We start from the raw sequence: 26,114 nt of genomic DNA on the forward strand, positions 1-26,114 counted from the left end.
GTTCATTTTCAGCCCAGAGGCTGAACGGAAAAAAAAATCTCATTACCTGTATGCTCAATATAAGGAGAATAGCAGAAACTCCTAATGCTGGCCATACATGTAATGATTGCGGAGACCCTCAAATGCCAGGGCAGTACAAACACCCCACAACTGACCCCATTTTGGAAAGAAGACACCCCAAGGTATTTGCTGAGGGGCATAGTGAGTCCATGAAAGATTTACATTTTTGTCCTAAGTTAGCGGAAAGTGAGACTTTGTGAGAAAAAAAAAAAAAAAATAATAATTTCTCGCCCAGTTTCCTTGGGGGACACAGAAGACCTTGGGTATAGCTCATCTCCATAGGAGGCGTGACACTAAGTGAAAACTGTTAAGCCCCTCCTCCACAGCTATACCCTCAGCCTGGAGAGAGAGACTGCCAGTTTTTGCTTAGTGTCCAAGGAGGCAAGACACTCCCTGCTCTGCAGGGCTGTTTTCTCGTTTTAATTTTTGATTTTTACTTTTTTCTTTTCTTTTTGTTCCAGAACATCAGGGACAACAGAGACGCACTAGACCTCTCTGTTTCTCCCGGGGTCGAGCTGCGCCAGTGCCGGTCATCCGCACTGCTGCCTCCCCCACAGAAGGCAAGGTGGATCAGGGCAGCCCAGCTCCCCTACATCCCGCCAGCACAAGGGTCGCCCGCACGCCAAGTCCCTCTTCCAGCGTCCTGCCACTACGGTGCCAGTAGCTGAAGGGGCGACCCTGCTGGAACGGACCGAGGGTGAAGACGGCTATGGTGAGGGATAGGCTTCTCCACCCCTACGTCCCCCACCCCTCACCCCACCCCGGTCTCCGGCGTGCCTGACCCCCATACTGACAGGGCCTCTGGACCCTTTTGTCCCTGCTAGCCCTAGGCTGGCCCCTGGCTGCCACAGGGCGACATTCTGCTCCCATAGGACATTGGCACCCTTCTTCCTGCAAGAAGAATGCCTGGGGAGCTGCAGAGGTTCGCACCTAGCTGCCCCTGACGTAGGGGTTAGGCAGGCTTCCCACCCTCACAGACCCGGTCTCAGGGTCCCCCTCCCTCTTACCGGCCACTGCTTCAGGGCCAGAGGGCCCGTGCCTTGCTGCCCCTGACCCATCACGGGCACCGGTCCGGTCAGCACTAATATTCCGGTGCGGCCGGGCGCCGCAAAAGATTTTAGGCTCCGCGGCTCCCGCGGCGGTCCGCCATTCCGGGCCCCCTTACTTCCGGCCGGCGGGGTGGGCTCCCACGGCCAGCGAGCCACCATTCCGGTCCCTGTCTCTTCCGGCCGGCCGGGTGGGCTCCCGCGCCGGCAAACCGCCATTCCGGGCCCCTGTCTCTTCTGGCCGGCGGGGTGGGCTCCCGCGGCCGGCATTGGGCTATGCCCCAGCAGGTGGCGGTCGGCGGGGCTCCGCTACTTTGGTCCCAGGCTTCGGCCTGCTGGGCCGCAATCCCGACCGGCCCGCGGGGTGGGCTCCCGCGGCCGGTTTGAAGCGCCGTTCCGCCGCAGGTCCCGGCGGTATGACGGGCCAGGCGCCGCAATTTAGCCCCCGGCTTCGCGGCCTACTAGGCCGCAATATTCCGGCCTCTGGTGGAGGGGGCGGGAACTTCTCCAGGCGCGAATTTTCCCGCCTGGAGGTTCCTCCGCCCCCAGGGGATCGCACGCCGCCCTCCAGGCCGGATCCCTGTTAACCCTTTGGGTGCAGGCCGGCTCCCAAAAATGGGTCTGTATAGTTGGCCCCCCTTTTTTCTCCTGTCTCTCAGGGCCCCTATATGGTGGCTCCCCTTTAGCCTCAGAGGCTGAGTTTAAATAATAATAAAAAAATTTTTTAAAAAAATGAAATGAAATGAAATAAAATAAAATAAAAATAATAGATCATGATTTCTATTGGGCTGCGCTTGACGCTGCAGCCTCATCAGTAATGCTGCATGTCTGCATGACCTCTTTCCACAGGCGGCATGGTGTTGCGCTCCCAGCCTGCGTCGCTGCTAAGGCATTTCCCCTTTTAGGCGGTTTTCTTGCCTCTTCCAGGATACGGCGCTGGCCAAGTGCATTCGGCCCTCTGTAGGCAGCATTCATCATCTCTCCAGTTATGGTGCCTGCCATGTGCATCCCCCCCCTCCTAGGCGGGCTACTGCACTCTCCCTGGCTGGCCATGTGCATGACCCCCTTCTTAGGCGGAATGCTGCACCTTCACCGGATACGGTGCTGGCCTTGTGCACGACCCCCTTCCATAAGCGGAACGCTGCACTCTCTGGATTTGCTGCCGGCCATGTGCGTGACCCCCTTCTGTGGGCGGAACGCTGCACTCACTGGATTTGCTGCCGGCCATGTGCGTGACCCCCTTCCTGGGCGGAACGCAGCACTCTCACTGGATCTGTTGCCGATCATGTGCATGACCCCCTTTTTTAGGCGGGATACTGCACTTTCACCGGATACGGTACTGGCTATGTGCACGACCCCCTTCCATAGGCGGAATGCTGCACTCTCGCTGATGTGCTATGATGTACTTATGTACTATGTTATTATGCTGCACTCTCGCTGATGTGCTATGATGTACTTATGTACTATGTTATTGTGCTGCACTCTCACTGGTTGCGCTGCCGGCCATTTCTTAGGCGGTATGCTGCACTCTCATTGGATTCCCTGCCGGCCTTGGGTATGCCTCCTTCCCTCAGGCAGCATACATACATCCCTCTGTCTTTGGGTGTTTCCTCGCAGGTACGTTGCTGGCCACGTGCATGTACCCCATACATGGCAGGGTGCTTGCACTCTCGCTGGATCCGCTGTCGGCCATAGGCATGACCCCTCTTCCGTAGGCGGTGTACGCACTCTTGCTGGATTCGCTGCCAGCCAGGGGCATGCCTTCCTTCCTCAGGCGACATGCACGCGTTCTTAGTGACTGTGTTTGTCTCTCGCCAGTACGTTGCTGGCCATGTGTATGACTCCCATGCATGGCGGTGTGCTCGCACTCTCCCTGGAGGAGATGCTGGCCATGTGCTTTACCCCCTTTTTTTCTGGGCGGTGTGCTACACTCTCACCGGATACATTGCTGGCCATGAGAATGGCCCTCTAACATGGGTGGAACGCTTGCACTTCCATTGGATACGGTGCTGGCCTTGTGCGTGACCACCTCTCACTTCAAGGGCAGAATTTGGCACGCTCATGGGATTCACGGCTGTCCTTATATGGCTGGGCTGGACTTGTACATGTCCCCATTCATTGGCAGAGTAGTTACTCTCTCGCTGAGTTCAGTGTTGGGTGTATTATTGCACACTCATTTAATGCTAGGATACCCCTGTGCATGTTCCCCTTTCACTAGGTGGACCTCCTGCGTTCCTGCTGGTTTATAGGGTATGTCCTGCTTCTCTGAAGTAGGTTCGGCCTTAGGCATCACTCCCTTTTGGGACGGGTCTTTGCACTCTTGCCAACTGCAGTTGGCCAGGTACAATTTCCCCCCTTTCGGGGTGGACTGATTGCGTTCCATCGCATGCTATACTGGTTTTGTGCATAACTCCCTTTCAGGTTGCACTTTGCGATTCCGTACATGCTGTGGCGCTCTGGGACGAGCCCCCCTTTTTTCTAGGTGGGTTGGCCTTCTCGCTGCTTGCGGGGCTGCTCGTTCGTATGCCTCACCTGCTTCCTGCGGCATACCTTTGTTTCTTGGGAGACGATGCTTGCCGCCAGCCTTGCACTCGTCCCTAGGGAGTTCATTCTGTCCTCCTGACCGGACAGGCTCTATTTCTCTCTGCTGCACCGAGCTGGGTGGTGCTCATTCATTTAGTTGGCCTTTCATTCCAGGGAGTGTTCGTGGGTCCTAGATGCATGCCCTTTGCGTCCTTCTGCAGCATTGCTTCCCTGCGCTAGTGGTCACATGGTCGAGAGTGCTGTTGTCTGCGGCGCCTCTCGAATTCTTCATTGGCGCTGGCAGGACTGCGGTTCCCTTGCCTGCCGCAATTTCCTCCTCTTCGGATGCAGTGTGGTATGAGTCCTTCCTCTTGGCGCCTCTACGCTTCTGTCTGATCTGCTACCGGGTTCGGGCTGCTCTTCTCGGGACGGTCACCCAACTTCTCTTGGGTGCTGGATTACCCAGGTCCGGAGGACCTCCGCCTTGGGTTCTTCAAGGTATTCGCCTTCTGCGAGGCGGTGGACCGGGCGTCTCACAGTGTAGCGGGTTCTGCTTTTGAGCTGTCCTATGGCTTCCCTGTTGCCCACTCCTCCTCCTTTCGGTTGGAGGGTGTTATGTCGGCCTCTGTCTCGACTGCCTCTTTTCGCCGGCTTTGTTTGGCTCCCGCTCTATACAGATCACTCCGATGTGGCTTCCCGCCAGACTTCGGAGGCTGTGTTTTCACTGTCCTCCCCTCTGGGGTGAGCATGGTTGTTCCTGTGGATGGTTCCGGTGTTCCTTTTGGCCTCGTACTGTCTCCCTTGTTCACGCTGGCTGTATTAGCTGTGTGCCTATTTACCGAGTCTACCGCGTTTTGTCCTCCCGCTGGGTGCAGATTGCGTGGCCCGTTCTAAGACGATGGTCCTGATGTAGACTTACCTTCTCGATAACTTGGGGGGACTACCTTTTCGGTTCAGATTGTCCTTTGATCCCACACAGGGGCTGTACAACGTGGTTACATACGCATGGACTTTAGCCTGCCTTCTCCTGGCATCTGGCGGATCCTTTGGGTTCTTTCCATCTGTCCTTCTGCTCCCCCATTCGGGTGGATGCGGGTCAACGTTGTTCGAGGGCCGACGGGGCTAGTTTTGTCGACCCTTCTGCCCGTGTTACTGGTCTGCGCCTGTTCTCATTGGGTTTTCGCCTGCTTGCCAGGCGACTCCAGCGGGTTCACTGCTGTCCACTCCTGGCTGTGTCTCGTCCAGGATCTGTCGTAAGACTTAGGGTTTTTTGTCTGGGGTTCTGTGGGAAGCTGTGCATTCCCCACTCTGAAGTTCTTTCCCCATGGTTCTGTCTTTTAGTTGAGGTGTCAAGTGTCGGCGCTGTTCTTCCTCTTCCAGCGTTCCCGGCCCTCTGGGCCTGCCAAGACCTTCTTCCTCGGAGTGGCTCTTTGGTTCCTCTGTACTGTCCTTCGGTGACGCCCTGGGGACTATATCCTGAGCTCTCGGCGCTCCAATCTTGCCCTTGGAGCCGTTACAGGAGTTCTCTCTATCCTTCTGTCCTGTACGGTTGTGTTCCGTATCAGTCGTGTCTCTGACGGGTGCCGGCATGGCCCCCTTTTTTTGTTACGAGCTTTCTGTCTTTTCCAGGACAGGGCTGTTCTGCATCTCGTTTCTTCCTTCCTTCCTTCCTTCTGAAGGTGGTGTTGCCTTTCGCTTCAACACCTCACCTATTTGGACGTTGTTTGGGCCTGGCCGTTTTTTACTTGGAGATCTCCGACTCTTGCAGTCGTTCGGCCTCTTGGGTTTCCAGGAGGTCTGTGCATAGGGTTGACAGACTCCAGGGTGGTTTTCCTCCGCTTGATCAGATTGGCTATTGCTGAGGTTACCGCACCTAGGGCAGGATTCTGTCTTTGGTGTCACCGTTCCTTTCACCAGAGCGGTCGGTGCCTCCTGGGCCGGAGGCATTGGGCTTCGGCCGTGCATTTGGGCACGGCGGCCACAGGTCTGCCTTGCACGCCTTACTGAGTTCTACAGGGTGCATACTCTGACTTTGGCAGATGCTGCCTTACCCCGCCTGGGTTTACAGGCGGCGGTTCATTGATGCCTTTCGGGTGCTTCACCTTGGTGCTGTGGTCCCTCCCCCTTTTGGACTGCTTTTGAACGTCCCAAGGTCTTCTGTGTCCCCCAAGGAAACTGGGCGAGAAAACGAGATTTTTGTATAACTTACCAGTAAAATCTCTTTCTCGCTCTTTCCTTGGGGGACACAGCACCCACCCATTAATTGTTTTTTCTCTGTGCGTTTTCCGAGTTTTTGTTACCCGTTGGGTAGTTGGCTTGTTGGTTCCTTGTTGGACTTTGCCTTTTCTCACTGCTTGGACACGCAACTGGCAGTCTCTCTCTCCAGGCTGAGGGTATAGCTGTGGAGGAGGGGCTTAACAGTTTTCACTTAGTGTCACGCCTCCTATGGAGATGAGCTATACCCAAGGTCTTCTGTGTCCCCCAAGGAAAGAGCAAGAAAGAGATTTTACTGGTAAGTTATACAAAAATCTCGTTTTCCGCTAACTTATGGCCCAAATTTTTTTTTCTATATACTCGCCAGGCCCCTCATTGAATACCTTGGGGTGTCTTCTTTCCAAAGTGGGGTCACATGTGGGGTATTTATACTGCCCTGGCTTTTTAGGGGCCCTAAAGCGTGAGAAGAAGTCTGGGATCCAAATGTCTAAAAATGCCCTCCTAAAAGGAATTTGGGCACCTTTGCGCATCTAGGCTGCAAAAAAGTGTGACACATCTGGTATCGCCGTACTCAGGAGAAGTTGGGGAATGTGTTTTGGGGTGTCATTTTACATATACCCATGCTGGGTGAGAGAAATATCTTGGTCAAATGCCAACTTTGTATAAAAAAATCATCATTTTCCGCTAACTTGTGACAAAAAACAAAATTCTAGGAACTCGCCTTGCCCCTCACGGAATACCTTGGGGTGTCTTCTTTCCAAAATGGGGTCACTTGTGGCGTAGTTATACTGCCCTGGCAATTTAGGGGCCCATATGTGTGAGAAGTACTTTGCAATCAAAATGTGTAAAAAATGGCCTGCAAAATCCGAAAGGTGCACTTTGGAATATGTGCCCCTTTGCCCACCTTGGCAGCAAAAAAGTGTGACACATCTGGTATCGCCGTACTCAGGAGAAGTTGGGGAATGTGTTTTGGGGTGTCATTTTACATATACCCATGCTGGGTGAGAAAAATATCTTGGTCAAATGCCAACTTTGTATAGAAAAATGGGAAAAGTTGTCTTTTGCCAAGATATTTCTCTCACCCAGCATGGGTATATGTAAAATGACACCCCAAAACACATTCCCCAACCTCTCCTGAGTACGGCGATACCAGATGTGTCACACTTTTTTGCTGCCAAGGTGGGCAAATGGGCACACATTCCAAAGTGCACCTTTCGGATTTCACCGGTCATTTTTTACACATTTTGATTGCAAAGTACTTCTCACACATATGGGCCCCTAAATTGCCAGGGCAGTATAACTACGCCACAAGTGACCCCATTTTGGAAAGAAGACACCCCAAGGTATTCTGTGAGGGGCACGGTGAGTTCCTAGAATTTTTTATTTTTTGTCACAAGTTAGCGGAAAATGATGATTTTTCTTTTTTTCCCTTTTTTCCTTACAAAGTCTCATATTCCACTAACTTGCGACAAAAAATAAAAAATTCTAGGAACTCGCCATGCCCCTCACGGAATACCTTGGGGTGTCTTCTTTCCAAAATGGGGTCACTTGTGGCGTAGTTATACTGCCCTGGCAATTTAGGGGCCCTAATGTGTGAGAAGTACTTTGCAATCAAAATGTGTAAAAAATGGCCTGCGAAATCCGAAAGGTGCACTTTGGAATATGTGCCCCTTTGCCCACCTTGGCTGCAAAAAAGTGTCACACATCTGGTATCGCCGTACTCAGGAGAAGTTGGGGAATGTGTTTTGGGGTGTCATTTTACATATACCCATGCTGGGTGAGAAATATATCTTGGTCAAATGCCAACTTTGTATAAAGAAATTGGAAAAGTTGTCTTTTTTTTTTTTTTACAAATAAAGGTGAAGTATATCGACTCAAATTTACCACTGTCGTGAAGTACAATGTCTCAAGAGAAAACAGTCTCTGGAACGTTTTTACTTTATCCAAGCCGTTCAAAGTTATTACCACATAAAGTGACACATGTCAGATTAGCAAAATTAGGCTCTGTCAAGAAGGGGGTAAATGGCCCGGATGTGAAGTGGTTAATGTGTACCTATCCATTCATAGTGACATGTCAGAAGTTTTGGAGTCCAGCTGAGGGCTACTTTCACACTGGCGTTTTGGTTTCAGCTTGTGAGATCCATTTCAGGGCTCTCACAAGCGGTTCAAAACGGATCAGTTTTGCCCTAATGCATTCTGAATGGATAAGGATCCATTCAGAATGCATCAGTTTGCCTCCATTACGCCTCCATTCCGCTCTGGAGACGGACACCAAAACGCTGCCTGACGATGCGGAGGCAAACAATCGGTTTTCACTGTCACAATGCAAAACTGATCCGCACCCCATTGACTTTCAATGGTGTTCAAGACGGGTCCGTTTTGGCAATGTTACAGTTAATACAAATGGATCCATTCTGAACGGATGCATGCAGTTGTATTATCTGTGCGGATCTGTTTGTGCAGATGCATGACGGATCCTCACAAAACGCGAGTGTGAAAGTAGCCTTAGTGATTGTTGTTAAACTCTGTACCCAGACTCTCATTCCGACATATGAAAAGTTTTAGGCTACCTTCACACTAGCTGCCGGATCCAGCAAAAACGATTATGTTACTGATCATAAAACCATCTGTATCCGTTATGAATGGATCCTTTTGTATTATCTTTAACATAGCCAAGACAGATCTGTCATTAACTCCATTGAAAGTCAATCACTAAGGCATAGAAATTCTGCGGAACGGGTGTGGACCCATTCACTCTCTATGGGGCAGGAATGGATGCAGAGAGCACACTATGGAAAAAAACAGAACATGTCCTATTCTTGTCTGCAATTATGGACAAAAATAGGCAGTTCTAAGGGGTTGCCGGCCGGGTGTATTGCAATACACCACGGACGTGTGAATGGACCCTAACTATCAATCATTAGATTGCCTATTGTGTTCATTGATGTCTATATAGACCCCATTGAACACTTCATTTGCACTATACCAATACAACGCTGCCACCTAGTGGTCTATATTGGTATAGTCATCTAATAGGCACCGAAGCTTGCTTGAGGCTTCAGCCTATTAGATCAGTGTAACAGATTTCCTGATCTCAGCCGGAGAACGCTATTACCGGAGTGGAAGTGCGCGACTTCCGCTTCCGGACTGCTCAGATGCCGTGGTCACATTTGACCAAGGCATCTGAAAGGGAAAATGTATGCGATCAGCCTTATGATTGATCGCATACATGTGCCGTGGGTCTCTGCTATTTAAAATAGCAGAAACCCAACTGCTATGGCGCCCGCTGCAGGTGACAACCGGACTTCCGCCGTATATGTACGGCGGAGGTCCTTAATTAATGTTAATATACTGGCACCACTTTTCAATCAGAAGCACATAAACAGCTAAAGGACAGATTTTTACATTTATAAGGATATATTTTTTGAACAATGCATTCAAATTCAGAATATTCAGTAACTTTCTAAATATTGGGGGAGATTTAGCAAAACAGGTGCAGAGGAGAACTGGCTTAGTTGCCCACAGCAACCAATCAGATTGTTCCTTTCGTTTTCCAAAGAAGCTGGAAAAATAAAAGGTGGAATCTGATTGGTTGCTATGGGCAACTAAGCCAGTTTTCCTTTTCATGATAAATTTCTCTTACTGTGCTGTAATTATCCACTGCCTGTTTTCAAGGTTAAAGGGGTTGTCTGTTTTGTTCATATTGATGACCTATCCTCAGGATGATAGGTCACTAATATCAGATAGTCTTGACGAGAAAGCAGCGCTCATACAAGCACTGTCTTCTCTTCACTGTTTACCTGCTCACCTTCGCAACTGCAGAGGTGAACAGTGTAATTCAAATTAGGCCATCCCATTCTCTTCTATGGGCCGACTCCTTCCTATAATTAGGATCTGATATTGATGACTAGGGGTGAGTGAATTGACTTTGGATGAAACATCCGAAGTCGATTTGCATAAAACTTTGAGTATTGTACGGAGCGAGCTTCGTACAGTATCAAAATGTATTGGCTCCGATGAGCCGAAGTTATTACTCGTGAGACTTCGCATAATAACTTCAGAAATTGATGTATACTTTAAAAAAAATAAAAAATTTCTGAACTCAGGTTCTGTTCCAAGGTACAACTTGGAACCAAAACCGATTTCGGGAAAATGTTTTTAACAGTAGAAATTAATTTTTGAATCTATTACCCGAAGTCTCAATTAAGCGAATACATTCTATTACTGTACGGAGCTCCTGCTCCGTACAGTATTCAAACAAAGTTTTATGTAAATCGACTTCGGATGTTTCATCTGAAGTCGATTCGCTCATCCCTAATAATAATATATTGTACTTTTATATCGCAGTGATGGTTCAGGAGCTGTGTCCACGCCATCACTTGCAGGTGCCTGTTGTTACCTCACACACCCCACTCTAATGACTGTGTTTGGAGATGACTGAAATCCTAGTCATTTAACCCCTTAGATGCCACAGTCATTGTGGACTGCAGCTTCTAAGTGATTAGAGAGAGGGAGGGGGCTCCCTCTCTCACTCCATCGCCCCCCTCAGAGTGTTGAGGGGTTGCCAGAACCCCCACGATCACGAGAATGGGGGCCCCTGTACCCCGTAGAACCCCCTGGTCTGAGTGGCTTTTCAGCAATGCACACCACCCCTGCATCCATTTTTATGGGAGCAGCTGTAATAGCTGTGCTCTTTGGGGGTTCCAATCAATAGGATCCCCCCCCCCCCCTTTCCCCGTTCTGATAGTTATCCCCCTATCCTGTGTATAGGGAATAACTTATTATAACCGGCTGACATATTTACTGTAACTGACATGAGGCACTGTCTTGCAGGTTATTGTATGAGTGATAGAGGTTCAAGTCCCTTACTGATTTTATGTTATTATGTTTACAATTTACTCACTTTTCTGTAAGCAGAATGCAACACATAGTAGATCAAGGAGTCAATGCGATTTTGAACGCTGTTAAAGAGGACCTGTCACCTCTCCTGACATGTCTGTTTTTACAAGAAGAAGAAGAAGAAGAAACATTATTGTCACTGTAGTGGTAGTCCAGGCCTGAGAGCTCCTTTTTGGAGCCTTGGAGGAAACCCACCCAAACACAGGGAGAACATAGAAACTCCATGCAGATGTTGTCCTTCGTTGGATTCAAACCTATGACTCCAGTGCTGCAAGGCACCAGTACTAACCACTGAGCCACCGAACTGCATGTTAAAAATTCAGCTGAAACTCTGTAGGAGTGGAGTTCATGAGGAGACATGAAGTACAGAGAGGAGGTGAGGATGTGAGTAATAAGCAGCAGCACTTGTATGCAGTCTCCATTACCACAGCCCCACATTACCACAGTCTGTCCTGTCTGTACTTCATGTCTCCTCGTGAACTCCATTCCCACAGAGATTCAGCTGAAGATCTTATCCGCTGTAGTCAGGATCCTAATCCCTGACAAGGAGAGGGTGGTGAGGCAGCTCTTTACCTCTGTGATGTGAAGTAACTTGTCCTGCTGTGTGATTAGGACAGGTTTTATGTGTATTAATAGGACAGTGGATCCACAAAACACGGACAGCGGCAATGTGCGTTCCGCATTTTGCGGACCGCACATTGCCGGCACTAATAGAATATGCCTATTCTTGTCCGCAATTGCGGACAAGAATAGGACATGTTCTATTTTTTTCGGGAACAGAAATGCGGACCCGGAAGTGCAGGTCCACATTTCCAGAGCCAGGCCGCACATCGTACGGCCCCATAGAAATGAACGGGTCCGCAATTCCGTTCCGCAAAATGCAGAACGAAATTGCGGACGTGTGAATAGACCCTTACCCTGCTTTCACACCTGAGCGTTTCTCAAACGCGCGTAAAACGCGCGTTTTTGTCACGCGTTTTTTGTAATAGTAAACGCGCGTTTGACGCGCGTTTGTGCCATTGACTGCAGTGTCCTATGGCCACAAACGCGCGTCAAAACGCCCCAAAGAAGCTCAAGTACTTGATTATGCGTCGGGCGTTTTACAGAGCGATCGTACGCTCTGTATCAGCTTATAAGTATAGAAAAAGATCTTGATCTGCAGGGTACATCCTTGAGACAGCAGAATGGGGACCAGAAATTTCAGAGTAGAGATTATCTCTGCTGGCTCATGATTTTCCTAAAGGTCAGAACAACTTGCTCAACCAGCTGCACCAACAAACTCCGTTGATCTGATGTTAGGGATGTGTCAGAATCCAGGAAAAACACTCGGAGCTTTGCCAGCTGTTAATTTTGACCACCAGCTGTATTTTTACGACGGACAGTCGTTTATATATATTTATATTTACAGTGCAGGTTTATGCCAGCTGCTAAATGTGGTATGTCCTGTTGAGCACCCAAAAGAGAAGACGTCAGCGGTTTCTCAATTATTGCTATGTCTAGAACAGAGGCAAGTGCACTGCCTCTATTGCTCCCTCTGGTCACATAACTGATCTCATGTTCGCTAGATTTAGCACAGCCCTAGCAGTGACATCTGTCATTCAGAGGACCAATTTCCACTGTAAATGGAACTTCAGGTCATAGAAAAAAATATAGCAAAATAATAAACTCTCCCATTTGCCTATTGTGATCTTTCTGGGAAAGCATGGTTTAAAGGGATTGCGCAAGAATGGAGGGAGGGTGGGGGGGGGGGGGGGGTAGCAATTTGGCTGGACCTCTAAAAGAAAACTTACCTGCTTTCTGGTGCTAGGTCCCCGCTGCTTTTCCTCCAGGCCTCAGCTGCTTTTCCTAGGCTCTCTCGCTGAAAACACCTGGTTTGACATTGCCAGAGCCAATTACAGAAATACATCTAAATTAGGCGAATTTATGGCGCAGATTGTGGCCCAAAGTCTCTTTGCGCTGCAATCTGCGACTTTTCCCTGCTCACGCCAGATCTTCAAAAGTGGGCGTTGGGGGGAAAGAGGCTGGGCCAGCATCATTTTGTATGCCTGTTTTAGGCGTAGAAAATAGTCTAAATCTACTTCGGCATGGGAGCTGGCATAGATTTACAATCGGCGCTGGCCTATACATAACTTCAGCTGATCCACTGCCAGCACAGCCCTTATTAAGACCCGTGTCTAAAACGCTGGTCTTAATAAATTACCCCCTATGAGTATGAAATAAAATAGCTAGAATGCGAAAAAAAAATCATATCTATTTTACAAAGTACAAGCCTCTTATTTGTTAAAAAGGGCCATCTGTTAAAAAATATAATAGTAAAAAAAGCCATATTGGTTATGTAAAAAATGCCCCTAAACTCAGGTTGATTTATGCCCAGTTATTGATGGCCTCACTGGTGTGTCCAGTTGTGCTAGGATCTTATACTTGCTGTTTAAGAATTGGTGGTTTGAGGGAGCAAACTGGGTAATTGTCCCGGGCCCGTGTCCTTAGGCGCTATCAATAGAAGGAACCTCAGTAGGAAATTTACATAGGCCTCATGCAGACGGCCGTTGTTTTGGTCCGCATCCACGGCTTGGATGCGGACCCATTAACTTTAATGGGGCCGCAAAAGATGCGGACAGCACTCCGTGTGCTGTCCGCATCCGTTGCTCCGTTCCGTGGCCCCACAAAAAAAATATAACATGTCCTATTCTTGTCCGTTTTGCAGACAAGAATAGGCATTTCTACAATGGGCCTCCCATTCCGTTCTGCAAATTGTGGAAGGCATTGCGGACTGCAAAAAACAGAACGGTCGTGTGCATGAGGCCTAAAAGAGCAGAAGCTGTCAACGGACAAAGCATTCATTTATACAGCTGCACAGTCCTCTTTTTTGGCTGTGCATTAACCTATATGATCAGGAACATGAAGAAGTGGTAGCTTTAATGGAGTATTCTGGTGCAATCATTTTTAATAAAATGGGGTCAGTGAGGGCAAAATTAACAAACAGCAAATACCTTACAAATCCCACACTGCTGCCCCAGTCCTTCTCTCCAATACCGTTCATGGGTCAGCATGCTTAAGGGCTCTTTCACACTTGCGTTCTTTTCTTCCGGCATAGAGTTCCGTCGTCGGGGCTCTATGCCGGAAGAATCCTGATCAGTTTTATCCTAATGCATTCTGGATGGAGTGAAATCCGTTCAGGATGCATCAGGATGTCTTCAGTTCCATCCGGATCCGGAATTAATGCCCATTGAAAGGCATTGATCCGGATCCAGCCTTAAGCTAAACGTCGTTTCGGCGCATTGCCGGATCCGACGTTTAGCTTTTTCTGAATGGTTACCATGGCTGCCAGGACGCTAAAGTCCAGGCAGCCATGGTAAAGTGTAGTGGGGGGCGGGGGAGCAGCATACTTACCGTCCGTGCGGCTCCCGTCATGGATGGCACGTCATCCATGCGCATGGGGCGCTCTGACGTCATTCTGGAGCGCCCCGGGAGCCGCGCGGACTATAAGTATACCGCTCCCCCGCTCCTACTATGGCAACCAGGACTTTAATAGCGTCCTGGCTGCCATAGTAACACTGAAAGCATTTTGAAGACGGATCCGTCTTCAAATGCTTTCAGTACACTTGCGTTTTTCCGGATCCGGCGTGTACCTCCGGCAAGTGGAGTACACACCAGATCCGGACAACGCAAGTGTGAAAGAGGCCTAAAACGGTTTTGCCTGCCCACTCAGCCAGTGCCTGGCCGCAGAGGTTACCCGCCTACACCAGTGATTGGCTGAGCAGGCGTCCAAGCTACTTCCAGCTCAAGACAGTGAAGTGTGAACCAGAACAGAGGACACACAGCAATATTGGGATGAGTAAAGGTAAGCAAAGTAAGTACTCGCCCCATTTTTTATTTAAAATGATCACACAGAAGACCTGTTAAATAGTTAACATCATTAGCTATTGTGTGGGCATTGTATGACATTATTTGGACACCAAATGTGACTACACTCTATGGAGAATACTGAATGTTATATTTAATATATAGGATGCCCTTTATTTCATTTCTGTTTTCTAGGTATGGACATTTCTCTGGCATTAATAGGAAGGTTCAGCTGACATACTTGCCACACGGTCATCCAAAGACCTCCAGTGAGGATGAAGGTAAGAGTGTGAAGTATGATTATATGTAGAGATGAGCGAATTTCATATTTTGACATTCGTTTGCGCTTCGTTTGGTGGTAAAAGCAGAATTGCTTTATGGATTCCCTTAACACGGACCATAACGCAATTCTATGACGGAATGCCTTTAGAGGCATTCCGTTATTCATTCCGTCATAATAGAAGTCTATGGGCTGCATAACGGATCTGTCCCGTTTCCCTGCATAACGGAAACTGGACGGATCCGTTATGCAAGCCATAGACTGCTATTATGACGGAATAAACAGAATTGCGTTATGGTCCGTGGTAACAGAATCCATAACGCAATTCTGCTTTTACCACCAAACTAAATGTCAACGAATTTTATAACCTGATATTCGCTCATCTCTAATTATATGCAATTGTTTCATCTTTTATCCCCGCTTTACCCTCTATTGGTTCCTGTGTATGCCTCGGGATCTCCAGGTACTTTGATCTTCCAGAGTAGAAAAACAGTTTGGGTTTTCATTTTTCATCTTAATATGAGTGTCTATTAATTTTCTGTAGCCCCTCCAAAAATTCGCAGGCCTGGTTTAGTACATACTCTGTGCAGTGCTGCATCATTTGCCATCACTGTAAAACCTATAAAAAGAAGTGATATGACATTGTGGAGATGTAAAGTATTTCTGAGATGGCTGTGAAGATTCTCTAATTTCTCTACACAGATGCCCGCAAGGATTCCCCTTCTCTGTTGCTGGTTTTGAAATGGGGTGGTGAACTTACTCCAGCTGGGCGAGTGCAAGCAGAAGAGCTTGGGCGTGCCTTTCGGTGTATGTACCCTGGGGGGCAAGGTGTGTGCTTTTTTTCCTTCTCTTTCTGCATTTTTCCTGATGGTATTTTGTTTTAAGGGTGCATTTACACAACCGTATAAATGGATCCACATCCGTTCCGCAATTTTGCAGAACGGGTGTGGACCCATTCATTTCGATGGGGCCGCAAAAGATGCGGACAGCACGCTGTGTGCTGTCTGCATCCGTTGTTCCGTTCCGCGGCCCCACAAAAAATATGGAGCATGTCCTATTCTTGTCCGCGCTTACGGACAAGAATAGGCATTCTCTATATAGCACTGGCCATGTGCGGTCCGCAAAATGCGGAACGCACACAACCGATATCCGTGTTTTATGGATCTGCAATTTGCAGACGGCAGAACACTTACGATCGTGTGACTGCACCCTAAAGGGAACTTTTACTTCTTAATAAATGTACCGTATATACTCGAGTATAAGACGAGTTTTTTGGCACATATTTTTGTGCTCAAAAAGCCCCCTCGTCTTATACTCGAGTCTCGATTTGGCCGACCCGAAAATGCCACTGCAGCGAGCGGCCCGGCCGGTGCGTGACTGACGTCACTTAGTAACGCTCTTGCTTCCTGAAGTGGGAGGAGCGTTACTAAGTGATGTCAGTCACGCACCGGCCAGCCAGCTCCCGCTCGCTATAGTGCATTCATCGTGACAGTGAGTACAGAGGCTGGCCATTTTATCAATAGGAGAGAGATTGTTTTACACAGGAGTAACACTTTACATGCAAAGGCAGTTATGTGCGCAGTTTAGGACACGAGGGGAAACATAGGGCCATGAGGGGGACCAACATAAGATGCTATATGTCTTATGCTGCCCCCCCCATGGCCCTATGTGTCATAGCACATATTCCCTATAACAGCGTCCTCCACAGATCCACCCCATAACAGCGTCCTCCACAGATCCACCCCATAACGGCGTCCTCCACAGATCCACCCCATAACAGCGTCCTCCACAGATCCACCCCATAACAGCGTCCTCCACAGATCCACCCCATAACAGCGTCCTCCACAGATCCACCCCATAACAGCGTCCTCCACAGATCCACCCCATAACAGCGTCCTCCACAGATCCACCCCATAACAGCGTCCTCCACAGATCCACCCCATAACAGCGTCCTCCACAGATCCACCCCATAACAGCGTCCTCCACAGATCCACCCCATAACAGCGTCCTCCACAGATCCACCCCATAACAGCGTCCTCCACAGATCCACCCCATAACAGTGCCATCCACAGGTCCCCATAAGTGTCCTCCACAGATCCCCCATAACACTGTCCTCCACAGATCCCCCATAACACTGTCCTCCACAGATCCCCCATAACACTGTCCTCCACAGATCCACCCCATAACAGTGCCATCCACAGATCCCCCATAACACTGTCCTCCACAGATCCCCCACATAACAGCGTCCTCCACAGATCCACCCCATAACAGCGTCCTCCACAGATCCACCCCATAACAGCGTCCTCCACAGATCCACCCCATAACAGTGCCATCCACAGGTCCCCATAAGTGTCCTCCACAGATCCCCCATAACACTGTCCTCCACAGATCCCCCATAACACTGTCCTCCACAGATCCCCCATAACACTGTCCTCCACAGATCCACCCCATAACAGTGCCATCCACAGATCCCCCATAACACTGTCCTCCACAGATCCCCCACATAACAGCGTCCTCCACAGATCCCCCACATATGCTGCATTTCCCACCCTAGTCTTATACTCGAGTCAATAATTTTTCCCATTTTTTGGGGGTAAAATTAGGGGCCTCAGCTTATATTCGGTTCGGCTTATACGCAAGTATATACGGTAGTTTAATTTGTTTGAATTGAAAATTACACTTTATTATATACGTTCTCTCACCATTACATGTTCCCTTGTTGTTTAAATCTGTCAGGCCATGTGAAGCCCAGCCTGTTTTTACTATGCTCAATCCACTTTTTTTTATTTTATTTAAATCTAAATTTGGTGACATAACGTAAAAAAAATAAAATAAAAAAATGTAGCCACAGTGTCGCTCGATTGCCAACTTTTGCACAGCAGAAAATGGGCTTTCACAGATAAATTCCAGAGGTGGGAGACACACATTTGAACCTTTATGGCATATCTTATCGATGTGAGAACCTGTTAACTTGGTTCACCTGAATTTCTGGGGATGAACTAATATCCCTAAGGCATTGGTGCACATGCACACGTCTTTTGGACAGTTTAAGGTTGAGTTCACACGGGCGAGATTTCCGCACGGGTGCAATGCGTGAGGTGAACGCAATGCACCCGCACTGAATCCGGACCCATTCATTTCTATGGGGCTGTGCACATGAGCGGTGATTTTCACGCATCACTTGTGCGTTGCGTGAAAATCGCATCATGCTCTATATTGTGTGTTAATCACGCAACGCAGGCCCCATAGAAGTGAATAGGGCTGAGTGAAAATCGCAAGCAAGTGCGGATGCGGTTCGATTTTCACACATGGTTGCTAAGATGACAGTGTATTCACTGTATTATTTTCCCTTATAACATGGTAACATAATTATATAACATGATAACAAGTGAAAATAATAGCATTCTTTAATACAGAATGCTTAGTACAAGGTCGATTGATTAGGTCGGTTAAAAAATAAAAATAAATTAACTCCCCTCCTCCTCTTGATCGCGTAGTTGCCGATCTCTTCTTACTTCTTTAATCATGAGCTGCCGGCTAAAGGACCTGTGGTGACGTCACAGCACATGGTCCAATCACCATGGTGATGGATCATGTGATTGGACCATGTGATGAGCTCAGTGACATCACCACATGTCCTTTGACAGGTCCTGAAGAAAGAATAGGAGACCGGCTGCTACGCGATCAATTGGAGGAGGTGAGTTATTTTTTTATTTATTTTTTTAATCCTCGAATGACCATGTACTAAGCATTCTGTATTAAAGAATGCTATTATTTTCCCTTATAACCATGTTATAAGGGAAAATAATTACATCTACACACCACCTAACCCAAACCTGAACTTCAGTGAAGAAGTTCGGGTCTGGGTACCCTCGTGATAAAAATTGAACGCAATCGCAGTCAAAACTGACTGCAATTGCGTACCTACTCGCGCGGGTTTGCCGCAATGCACCCAGGACGCATCCTGAACAAATCCGTCACGCCCGTGTGAACCCAGCCTAACTTTGCTGACACTGGAGAAGTGAATACATTGGAAAATGATAATACTGGAAGATTTGCAGTTTTGACAATGGTTGCATTATCTGTGCACAGTTTAAAAAAAAAAAAAAAAAAAAAAAAAAAGTATTCAAAACCTCCACAAGGAAATACATCTTGGGATGTGTTCACAATTTTCATTTTTTTTCTTTTGGAGGTATCTATCAGAAAATATGTTTTCCTCAACATATACCTCCGACTGAAGCCTTCACTTGTATAGAGCCGTTGTGTGCCACATGATATACATTTCTACGCTTTCCCACGCAGTGCATACTGGTCCAGCATATGCTAAAACAACACCCTTTTAGCACACGCTAGGTGCATGGGGGCCCATGGATGCATTAACGAACAAATAGGAACTTGGAAGAGACTCTTAATAAAACTATATCTATCATTTTCGCCTATATCTATCGATATGTATATTGATTAAGATAGGAAAGCTTAAATGTTTTAACCTTTGCACTGCTGGACCGTTGCTAGCCTAAAAAGTGCTTATGTGTGCAAGCCTTTCTTTCTTTCTCCAATTCTGTCACTATACCGTAGGTTTAATAGATCATTTTATAATGTTCCTTTGTATGATGTCTCGCCCATGTGAACTGGTCATATCCTGCTGGTGCCTACGTGCATCTTTTCGTAATTGTTTTTGATTTATGTTCTTTCAACCTATCATTCTAGTAGATGGTACCATTACGGCTTTGGGCTGTAGTTCCCCTATAGAGTTTGGTAAGAACGATGAGTGACCGTGTGATTTGCACAGTCCCTATAACTGCATCGGGGAAAGCCCTTCCCTTCAACTAAACAGTGTACGGTGTATACTGTGCCATACAACTAATTTCTTTACTAATATTTAACATTCCGCTCTTAACGTTATTGTTGTATTTCACAAGTCCAGGGAGTCGTTTTAGAGCATACAACGTGACATATTGGACCAGTATACACCTATACATTTGTGCTAGAAGTATATGTTCTCTGACTGTATGCTACAGTAATTTAAATGGATACATACGAAAAAGTCATTTAGGAAAGCCTAAATGTGAGGACCTACCCTAAAAGAAGCTTTGTGCACCTCTTATCTGCTATTTGTTTTCTGCAGTTTTAGCTGCTTTGAGTTCTGCTTTGTTAGTGCTGAGCTAGAGTTGGCGATCGCATGGGCCCCTCTGGGTAATGGAGAGGCATGGCATCCCACTGCCCAGATTTGCTATAATTAAGTCAGAAAAGGACATAAATGATAACTCAAATCTATGCCATCTCCTACCTTTCTGCCTCATGAATGGTCAGAGATGCATCTAATTTATTCAAAGGCATGCTACTCTTAATAAATCAGACGCATCTCAATCAAGCGTACTGATGATTAAGGCTGCTCTATGAAGTGCTAGTCTTGTTGATAAATCCCCCCCCCCCACCTTTGTCTCATGAGTTTAAGGTTTTTTACAATTAGTCTCATCAGAAATCAGGCTTCTATCTGTGGCCCAGCAAGTTTTTATGCCACATCTCTGCTTATTCAGATTGGCTGCTGATAATAAGCTCTAGCCCACTGGTTCCATTACAGAAGGAGGGTAACCATTATAATGTACATTAAACTAGACTGCCAGTAAGGCCTCATGCACACGGCCGTTGTGTGTTTTGCGGTCCGCAAATCGCGGATATGCAAAACGGATGGCGTCCATGTGCGTTCTGCAATTTGCGGAACGGCAAGGACAGCCATTGATATAACTGCCTCTTCTTGTCCGCAAAGCGGGCAAGAATAGGACAGGTTATATTTTTTTGCGGACCACAGAACAGAGCAACGGATGCGGACAGAACACGGAGTGCTGTCCGCATCTTTTGCAGCCCCATTGAAGTGAATGGGTCGGCATCCAAGCCGCAAAAACTGCGGCTCGGATGCAGACCAAAACAACAGTCGTGTGCATGAGGCCTAAAACGAAGAAAGTTGTGAGGTAATTTTAATATATGTACAGGGAGAAGCAAATGAATCAAGAGACGACCTATTTTTAATAAATCCTTAAATCATAATTGCACTTTATATGAGAAAAAAGTGGGCCAGGAATGCTGCATTTTGCTATTAGATTCGATCTATCGCCAGAGATACTATCAGACTATATTCAGACGCCTGTAGGTTATTTTTGTTTGTTAATACATAAAACATCTTTAGGCTCTGTTCACACTGTAATCATAGCTTCTGTTGACACTTTCCTCAGTCGATATTATAACTGATCCGAATGGAGCACAATGGATTCCCATAAAAAAATTTGACTTTTAAACTTCTAAGGTAGCCCAACAGCAGGGGTGAATGGCAGTGTGAACATTGCCCTGCTTTGTGTTTAACTGGAGCTTCTTTAATTTAACTAACTAATCAATTTAACGCATTTTTTTACCACACGAGGTGAATCCAGATTTCAGATAAACCATATTTATTTACAGATTCCTAATAAATTAGGCTTGCACGAAGATTTTCTGGGCACCCCGACAATACAAAATTAATGTGATTCCAACATCATTGCTGGTCTAGGGTGGTACAGGGATTAGTGTATTTTCTCTGGTGGTCTATGGAAGTAAATTGTTTAGATGTTTAATGAGTCCTTCATCTCTCCAGGCTCCTGTGCTGTCCCTGCTGGAAAGGGAACACCATGTTTTCATGCAGTGTCCTCTTTCTGCTCAGGGCTAGAAACTGTGGGGCTATGACCATTACCAAATACTATTACCATATATATTAATCCCAAATACATATATTACCAAACAAAGAGCTTTATGAGCAATAAGCCCGACCACTAAGGGTCTGTCCTGGAGCCTTCACTAATCTCCTTGAGAGGTAGATTGTAAAGTTATGTAGTTATGCAGGTTATTGGGAACAGTGATTGTGACATACAGTATTTCTTGTACAGTGATAGTGACATATTTCAATGGAGTACATGTAGTAAAATTTAATCAAAGAGAGAAAAATAAACTGATTTAATGGAGTTATCCCATGAAAAATATTAATCACCTTTGCATAGGTGATAAATGTGGTAATGATGGGACCTACACCAATAAAAAGAACTGGAACCCCAAGCCCACATTCTAGAGGACTTTAAATGTAGTGGTCGTAATGCATGCGCCCTGCCGTGCCATTCAATGTGCATAGGCCTTCTGTACTTGGCTATCTTCATCAGCCCCATAGACATTTGGAAGCAGTGTGCATGCGTGAGCGCTGCCCCAATCAAAAGGGATACACTGGACCCCATTCTCATGGTTGTACCCCAGCAATCCTACATTTGTCGCCTATCTTGTGGATTGGTGATGAATGTTTTCCATGCGATAACACCTTTAATGCTATATATCTTTTAGAACAGTAGTGGCACATATGTGCAGTAAGAGATGGTGGGTCAAGGTGATGGGTGCATGTTATAGATATACATTCAATGAATGGGAGCAGTGCTGCTGTAAGAAGGCACAGCGGATGGAGCTTGGTAGTTTTGTTGCCAGGCTCTTCTGAAAACTGCTGATCAGTGGGGTGTCAAAAGTAAGTACGTCCTGGACAACCACTTTAATGTAAAGTATTTACCAAGTTATTAAACCATTCAGCTGAAGGTTGGACTTTTTATTATATAAGTATCAATAACACGAAGCCAGAAAATCTCCTAAAGTGTGAAGCTTATTGTGGTGCTCTATTTCTATTTGTGTTCAGCACAGTTTATGTAAAGAGGACCTGTCACCGCTCCTGACATGCCTGTTTTAATAGCTTCATGCATTCCCCATGTAATAACAATTCTGGAACATCTATTCTTATGGCTCTGTGTCGTGCCATTTCTTTATTATTTCTACTATAAGTTATGAATGAATTGTTAGCAGTCTGCAGTAAGGGTAGAGAGGGGTGGTAACGAGTTGGGGGGTGTACCTGCACAGTCTGACTCTGTCCAATCAATTCTGCTATTTTCAGTCTGTGCAGGCACACCCCCCAACCTGTTACCCCCCCTCTGTACCCTTACTGCAGACTGCTAGCAATTCACTCGCAACTTCTAGTAGAAATAATAAAGGACCGGCACAACATAGAGCCATAAGAATAGATGTTCCAGAATTGTAATTACATGGGAAACACAGGTAGCTATTAAAACAGACCTGTCAGGAGAGGTGAAAGGTCCTCTTTAATGTTATATATTATTTGGCCGTAGTCCTGACTTTTATGATACTTTACAGGAGATTATGCAGGGTTTCCAGGCTGTGGACTACTTCGACTGCACAGTACCTTCCGCCATGACCTCAAGATTTATGCATCTGATGAAGGACGGGTACAGATGACTGCTGCTGCTTTTGCCAAGGTAGAAATTACAAGGGTTGGACAGTGTTTTCACATACATTGAGATGTTTCCAAAATCAATTCTACATTATGGTACAGATATTTCAAGGACATCTGCTCTAAGTAAAATGGACATTGTAAGTATTTATGTAAATGACAGGAAGAGTATTTTTTAACTGAAATTTAAGTATGGGACTTGAGTACAGAGTGACTGAAAAGCATGGTTAGGATGTTCACTCCCAGTCTCTTTTGGGGATTTCTTACCTTCCTAAGCCAGGAGTCTGGCTGTGATAGTGATTAAAACCCCACAAGAGTAGTGTTTGTGGCTCCAAGAAGGAGGACCAGCTTGTCTGAACTTAGACACAAACGATGAGAGATGTGTGGGGAGAAAAGCCTGTTTGTGACAAGAAACTAAACATAAGAACAAGGGGCACAATCTGAAATGAAGTGAGGGGAGGTCCGAAAATATTATTTTTAATGAAGAAATTGCTTGTTGCTTAGTGGATGCTTGGAACAAATGTCCAGCAGATGTTGTTGGAAAACCATCAGTAAGTGAATTTGTACATTCCTGGGATAAACGTATCCATCTTAAAGGGGTTATCCAAACCTGAAAAATCTAGCCACAATGCCTGGGCCCCCCATACAGAGAATACTTACCTGGTCCCTGATGCCTGTGTCCTATGTATCCCTCCAGGCCATTGCTGCATCTCCTCGGCAAGCAGATTACAACATCCATCAACGGGGGGAAAAGTGCAGCCAATAGCAGGCTGCAATGGTGACCTGCCCTCTTGCATTACGTTTGACGAAAGGGGAGCATGTCAGTAGAGCGGCCTGTTTTTGGATGCTCCCTAGACAGCCCTCCTTGCCTGTCGATGGATGTTGTGATCTGCTTGCCGGGGAGTTGCATCGACTGGGGTGGAGGGATCCAGAAGGGCATGAGTCAGTGACCAGGAGAGTAGCATTGCAGATAAGGATCCCAGATCGCTAGTTTTTAATTTTCCTTTTGCCCCCATACTCTCACTGTCAGCATTCAAAGCTTTGCTGAAATACACAGACAATGTCTGATAGGTGTGGGTCCCACCTCTGGGACCCACACCTACAATGAGAACGGAGCAGGGAGAGCTGTGGATCGAGGACCCCGGATTTCCCAGGGGTCGTCCACCACCAAGCGCTGCTCCCATAGAAGTGAATGGGAGCGCACCGCACACACGCAGCCCCAGCTCCCATTCATTTCTATGTTGCAGACGGAAATAACCGAGCCAGTGCTCGGCTATTTTCGTCGGCCCCATAGAAATGAATGGAGGTGGCTAAGCATGTGCAGTGCGCCCTCCGTTCATTTTTCCGCTCCGTTATCATTGTAGGTGCGGGTCCCAGAGGTGGGACCCGTACCTATCAGACAATGGGGGCATATCCTAGCGATATGCCCCTTTTGTCTGTGATGGAGATACCCCTTTAAGGGGTTACGGTTGCAGAGTCTTGAAAATCATTTACAGTGTAGTAAGTTATTACTCACTGCCATGTGATCTGTAATGGTTCCCATGATTTATTATTAATTAGGGATTCAATTGCCTCCAAGATATGAAGGACTGAAGTACTAGTGCAATTAGGAAAGTTATATGACACATGACCACCAATTTACACATTATTACAACCACTGTATGGGTTTGTAGCTAAGCATTCAAGAGAAGGCTCTATTCTTATCGGCCATATACTTTGAGCTTTCTGTTTCAGCCACAGCTCCGTGTGCAGTACTGTGATCCAGTTTCCTGATAAACGTAAAGTCCTTTGTATGAAAGTGCAGCCACTGACGTAATAAAATTGTTTTACAGGGTCTTCTGGCTTTAGAAGGAGAGCTTACTCCCATTTTGGTTCAAATGGTGAAAAGCGCAAACATGAACGGTCTCCTGGATAGTGACAGTGATTCCTTAAGCAGCTGCCAACAAAGGGTGAAGGCTCGTCTCCATGAGATCATGCAGAAGGATGCAGAGTTCATAAAGGAGGACCAGGAAAAGGTAGTTTGGGGTCTCTGGGTTAGACCAACCCTGATTTTTGCATATCTTTCTGAGATTAGATGGTGCAGAGTATGTTGCCGCTGTATATAGAATGGGAAATAATAAGTTACATTATCATGCCCTTCTATACAATATGCATTTGCATGGCAGTGATAAGGTAAAGTTGAATACTGAATGGAGTTGTTCTGCTGAGATCTCATTTCATAGCTTGGTAGCATCCGGATTCCCATCATTTCCACCCCGTAGATACAGATATTGACAGCCACAGGGTAAAATTAAAGAATTTATCTAGTACAACCCTTTCTTTCAGTTCAGCAGATACATGCGAAGTAATTTTGTCTATAGCTGTAAGTGTGACTAAAGTCTTGGGTTCTTCTATTTATCGGTCTGTAGCTGGCCCCTACAAGCAGCAGTTCTCTCCTTAATTCTATGGAGTCAATAAAGAACCCTGTGAAGACATGCGACAAGGTGTTTGCACTCATTGAGAGTCTCACATGTCAGCTCCATCAACGCTTAGAAGATCCTAAATTTGCAGGTGAGCTGCAGGTTTTTGTCATATTATGAAGCAATGTATAATTAATACCCCAGTTTTATAATCTGTCTCCGTAAGGTGGCCGGGGGTGAGGCGCTACATTGTCACACTGTCTGTAAATTACAGTAAATATAAGGCTACTTTCACACTAGCGTTCGGGGCTCCGCTTGTGAGTTTCGTTTGAAGGCTCTCACAAGCGGCCCTGAACGCATCCGTACTGCCCTAATGCATTCTGAGTGGATGCAGATCCGCTCACAATGCATCTGTCTGACAGCGTTTGGCCTCCGCTCCGCTCAGCAGGCGGACACCCGAACGCTGCTTGCAGCGTTTGGATGTCCACCTGGCCGTGCGGAGGCAAACGGATCCGTCCAGACTTGCAATGTAAGTCAATGGGGAC

General features: G+C 46.8%; 1 protein-coding gene across 13 annotated transcripts in view; it reads left to right on the forward strand.

The window, feature by feature from the left end:
* PPIP5K1 (diphosphoinositol pentakisphosphate kinase 1) overlaps window positions 1-26,114 on the forward strand; it is a 254,458-nt gene that overhangs the window by 99,524 nt on the left and 128,820 nt on the right. For all 13 annotated transcript variants that reach the window (XR_006387809.1, XR_006387810.1, XM_044279548.1 and 10 more), the window contains exons 14-18: window positions 14,781-14,866; window positions 15,568-15,693; window positions 23,074-23,195; window positions 25,003-25,185; window positions 25,579-25,720. Coding sequence is in view for 11 of the 13 variants with exons in the window: in XM_044279548.1 (XP_044135483.1) it covers window positions 14,781-14,866; window positions 15,568-15,693; window positions 23,074-23,195; window positions 25,003-25,185; window positions 25,579-25,720 (659 nt within the window). In the remaining 2 variants the exon portion in view is untranslated. The remainder of the gene's footprint in view (window positions 1-14,780; window positions 14,867-15,567; window positions 15,694-23,073; window positions 23,196-25,002; window positions 25,186-25,578; window positions 25,721-26,114) is intronic.

This window comes from Bufo gargarizans, chromosome 2, assembly GCF_014858855.1.
Source record: "Bufo gargarizans isolate SCDJY-AF-19 chromosome 2, ASM1485885v1, whole genome shotgun sequence".
Classification (NCBI taxonomy): Eukaryota; Metazoa; Chordata; class Amphibia; order Anura; family Bufonidae; genus Bufo; species Bufo gargarizans.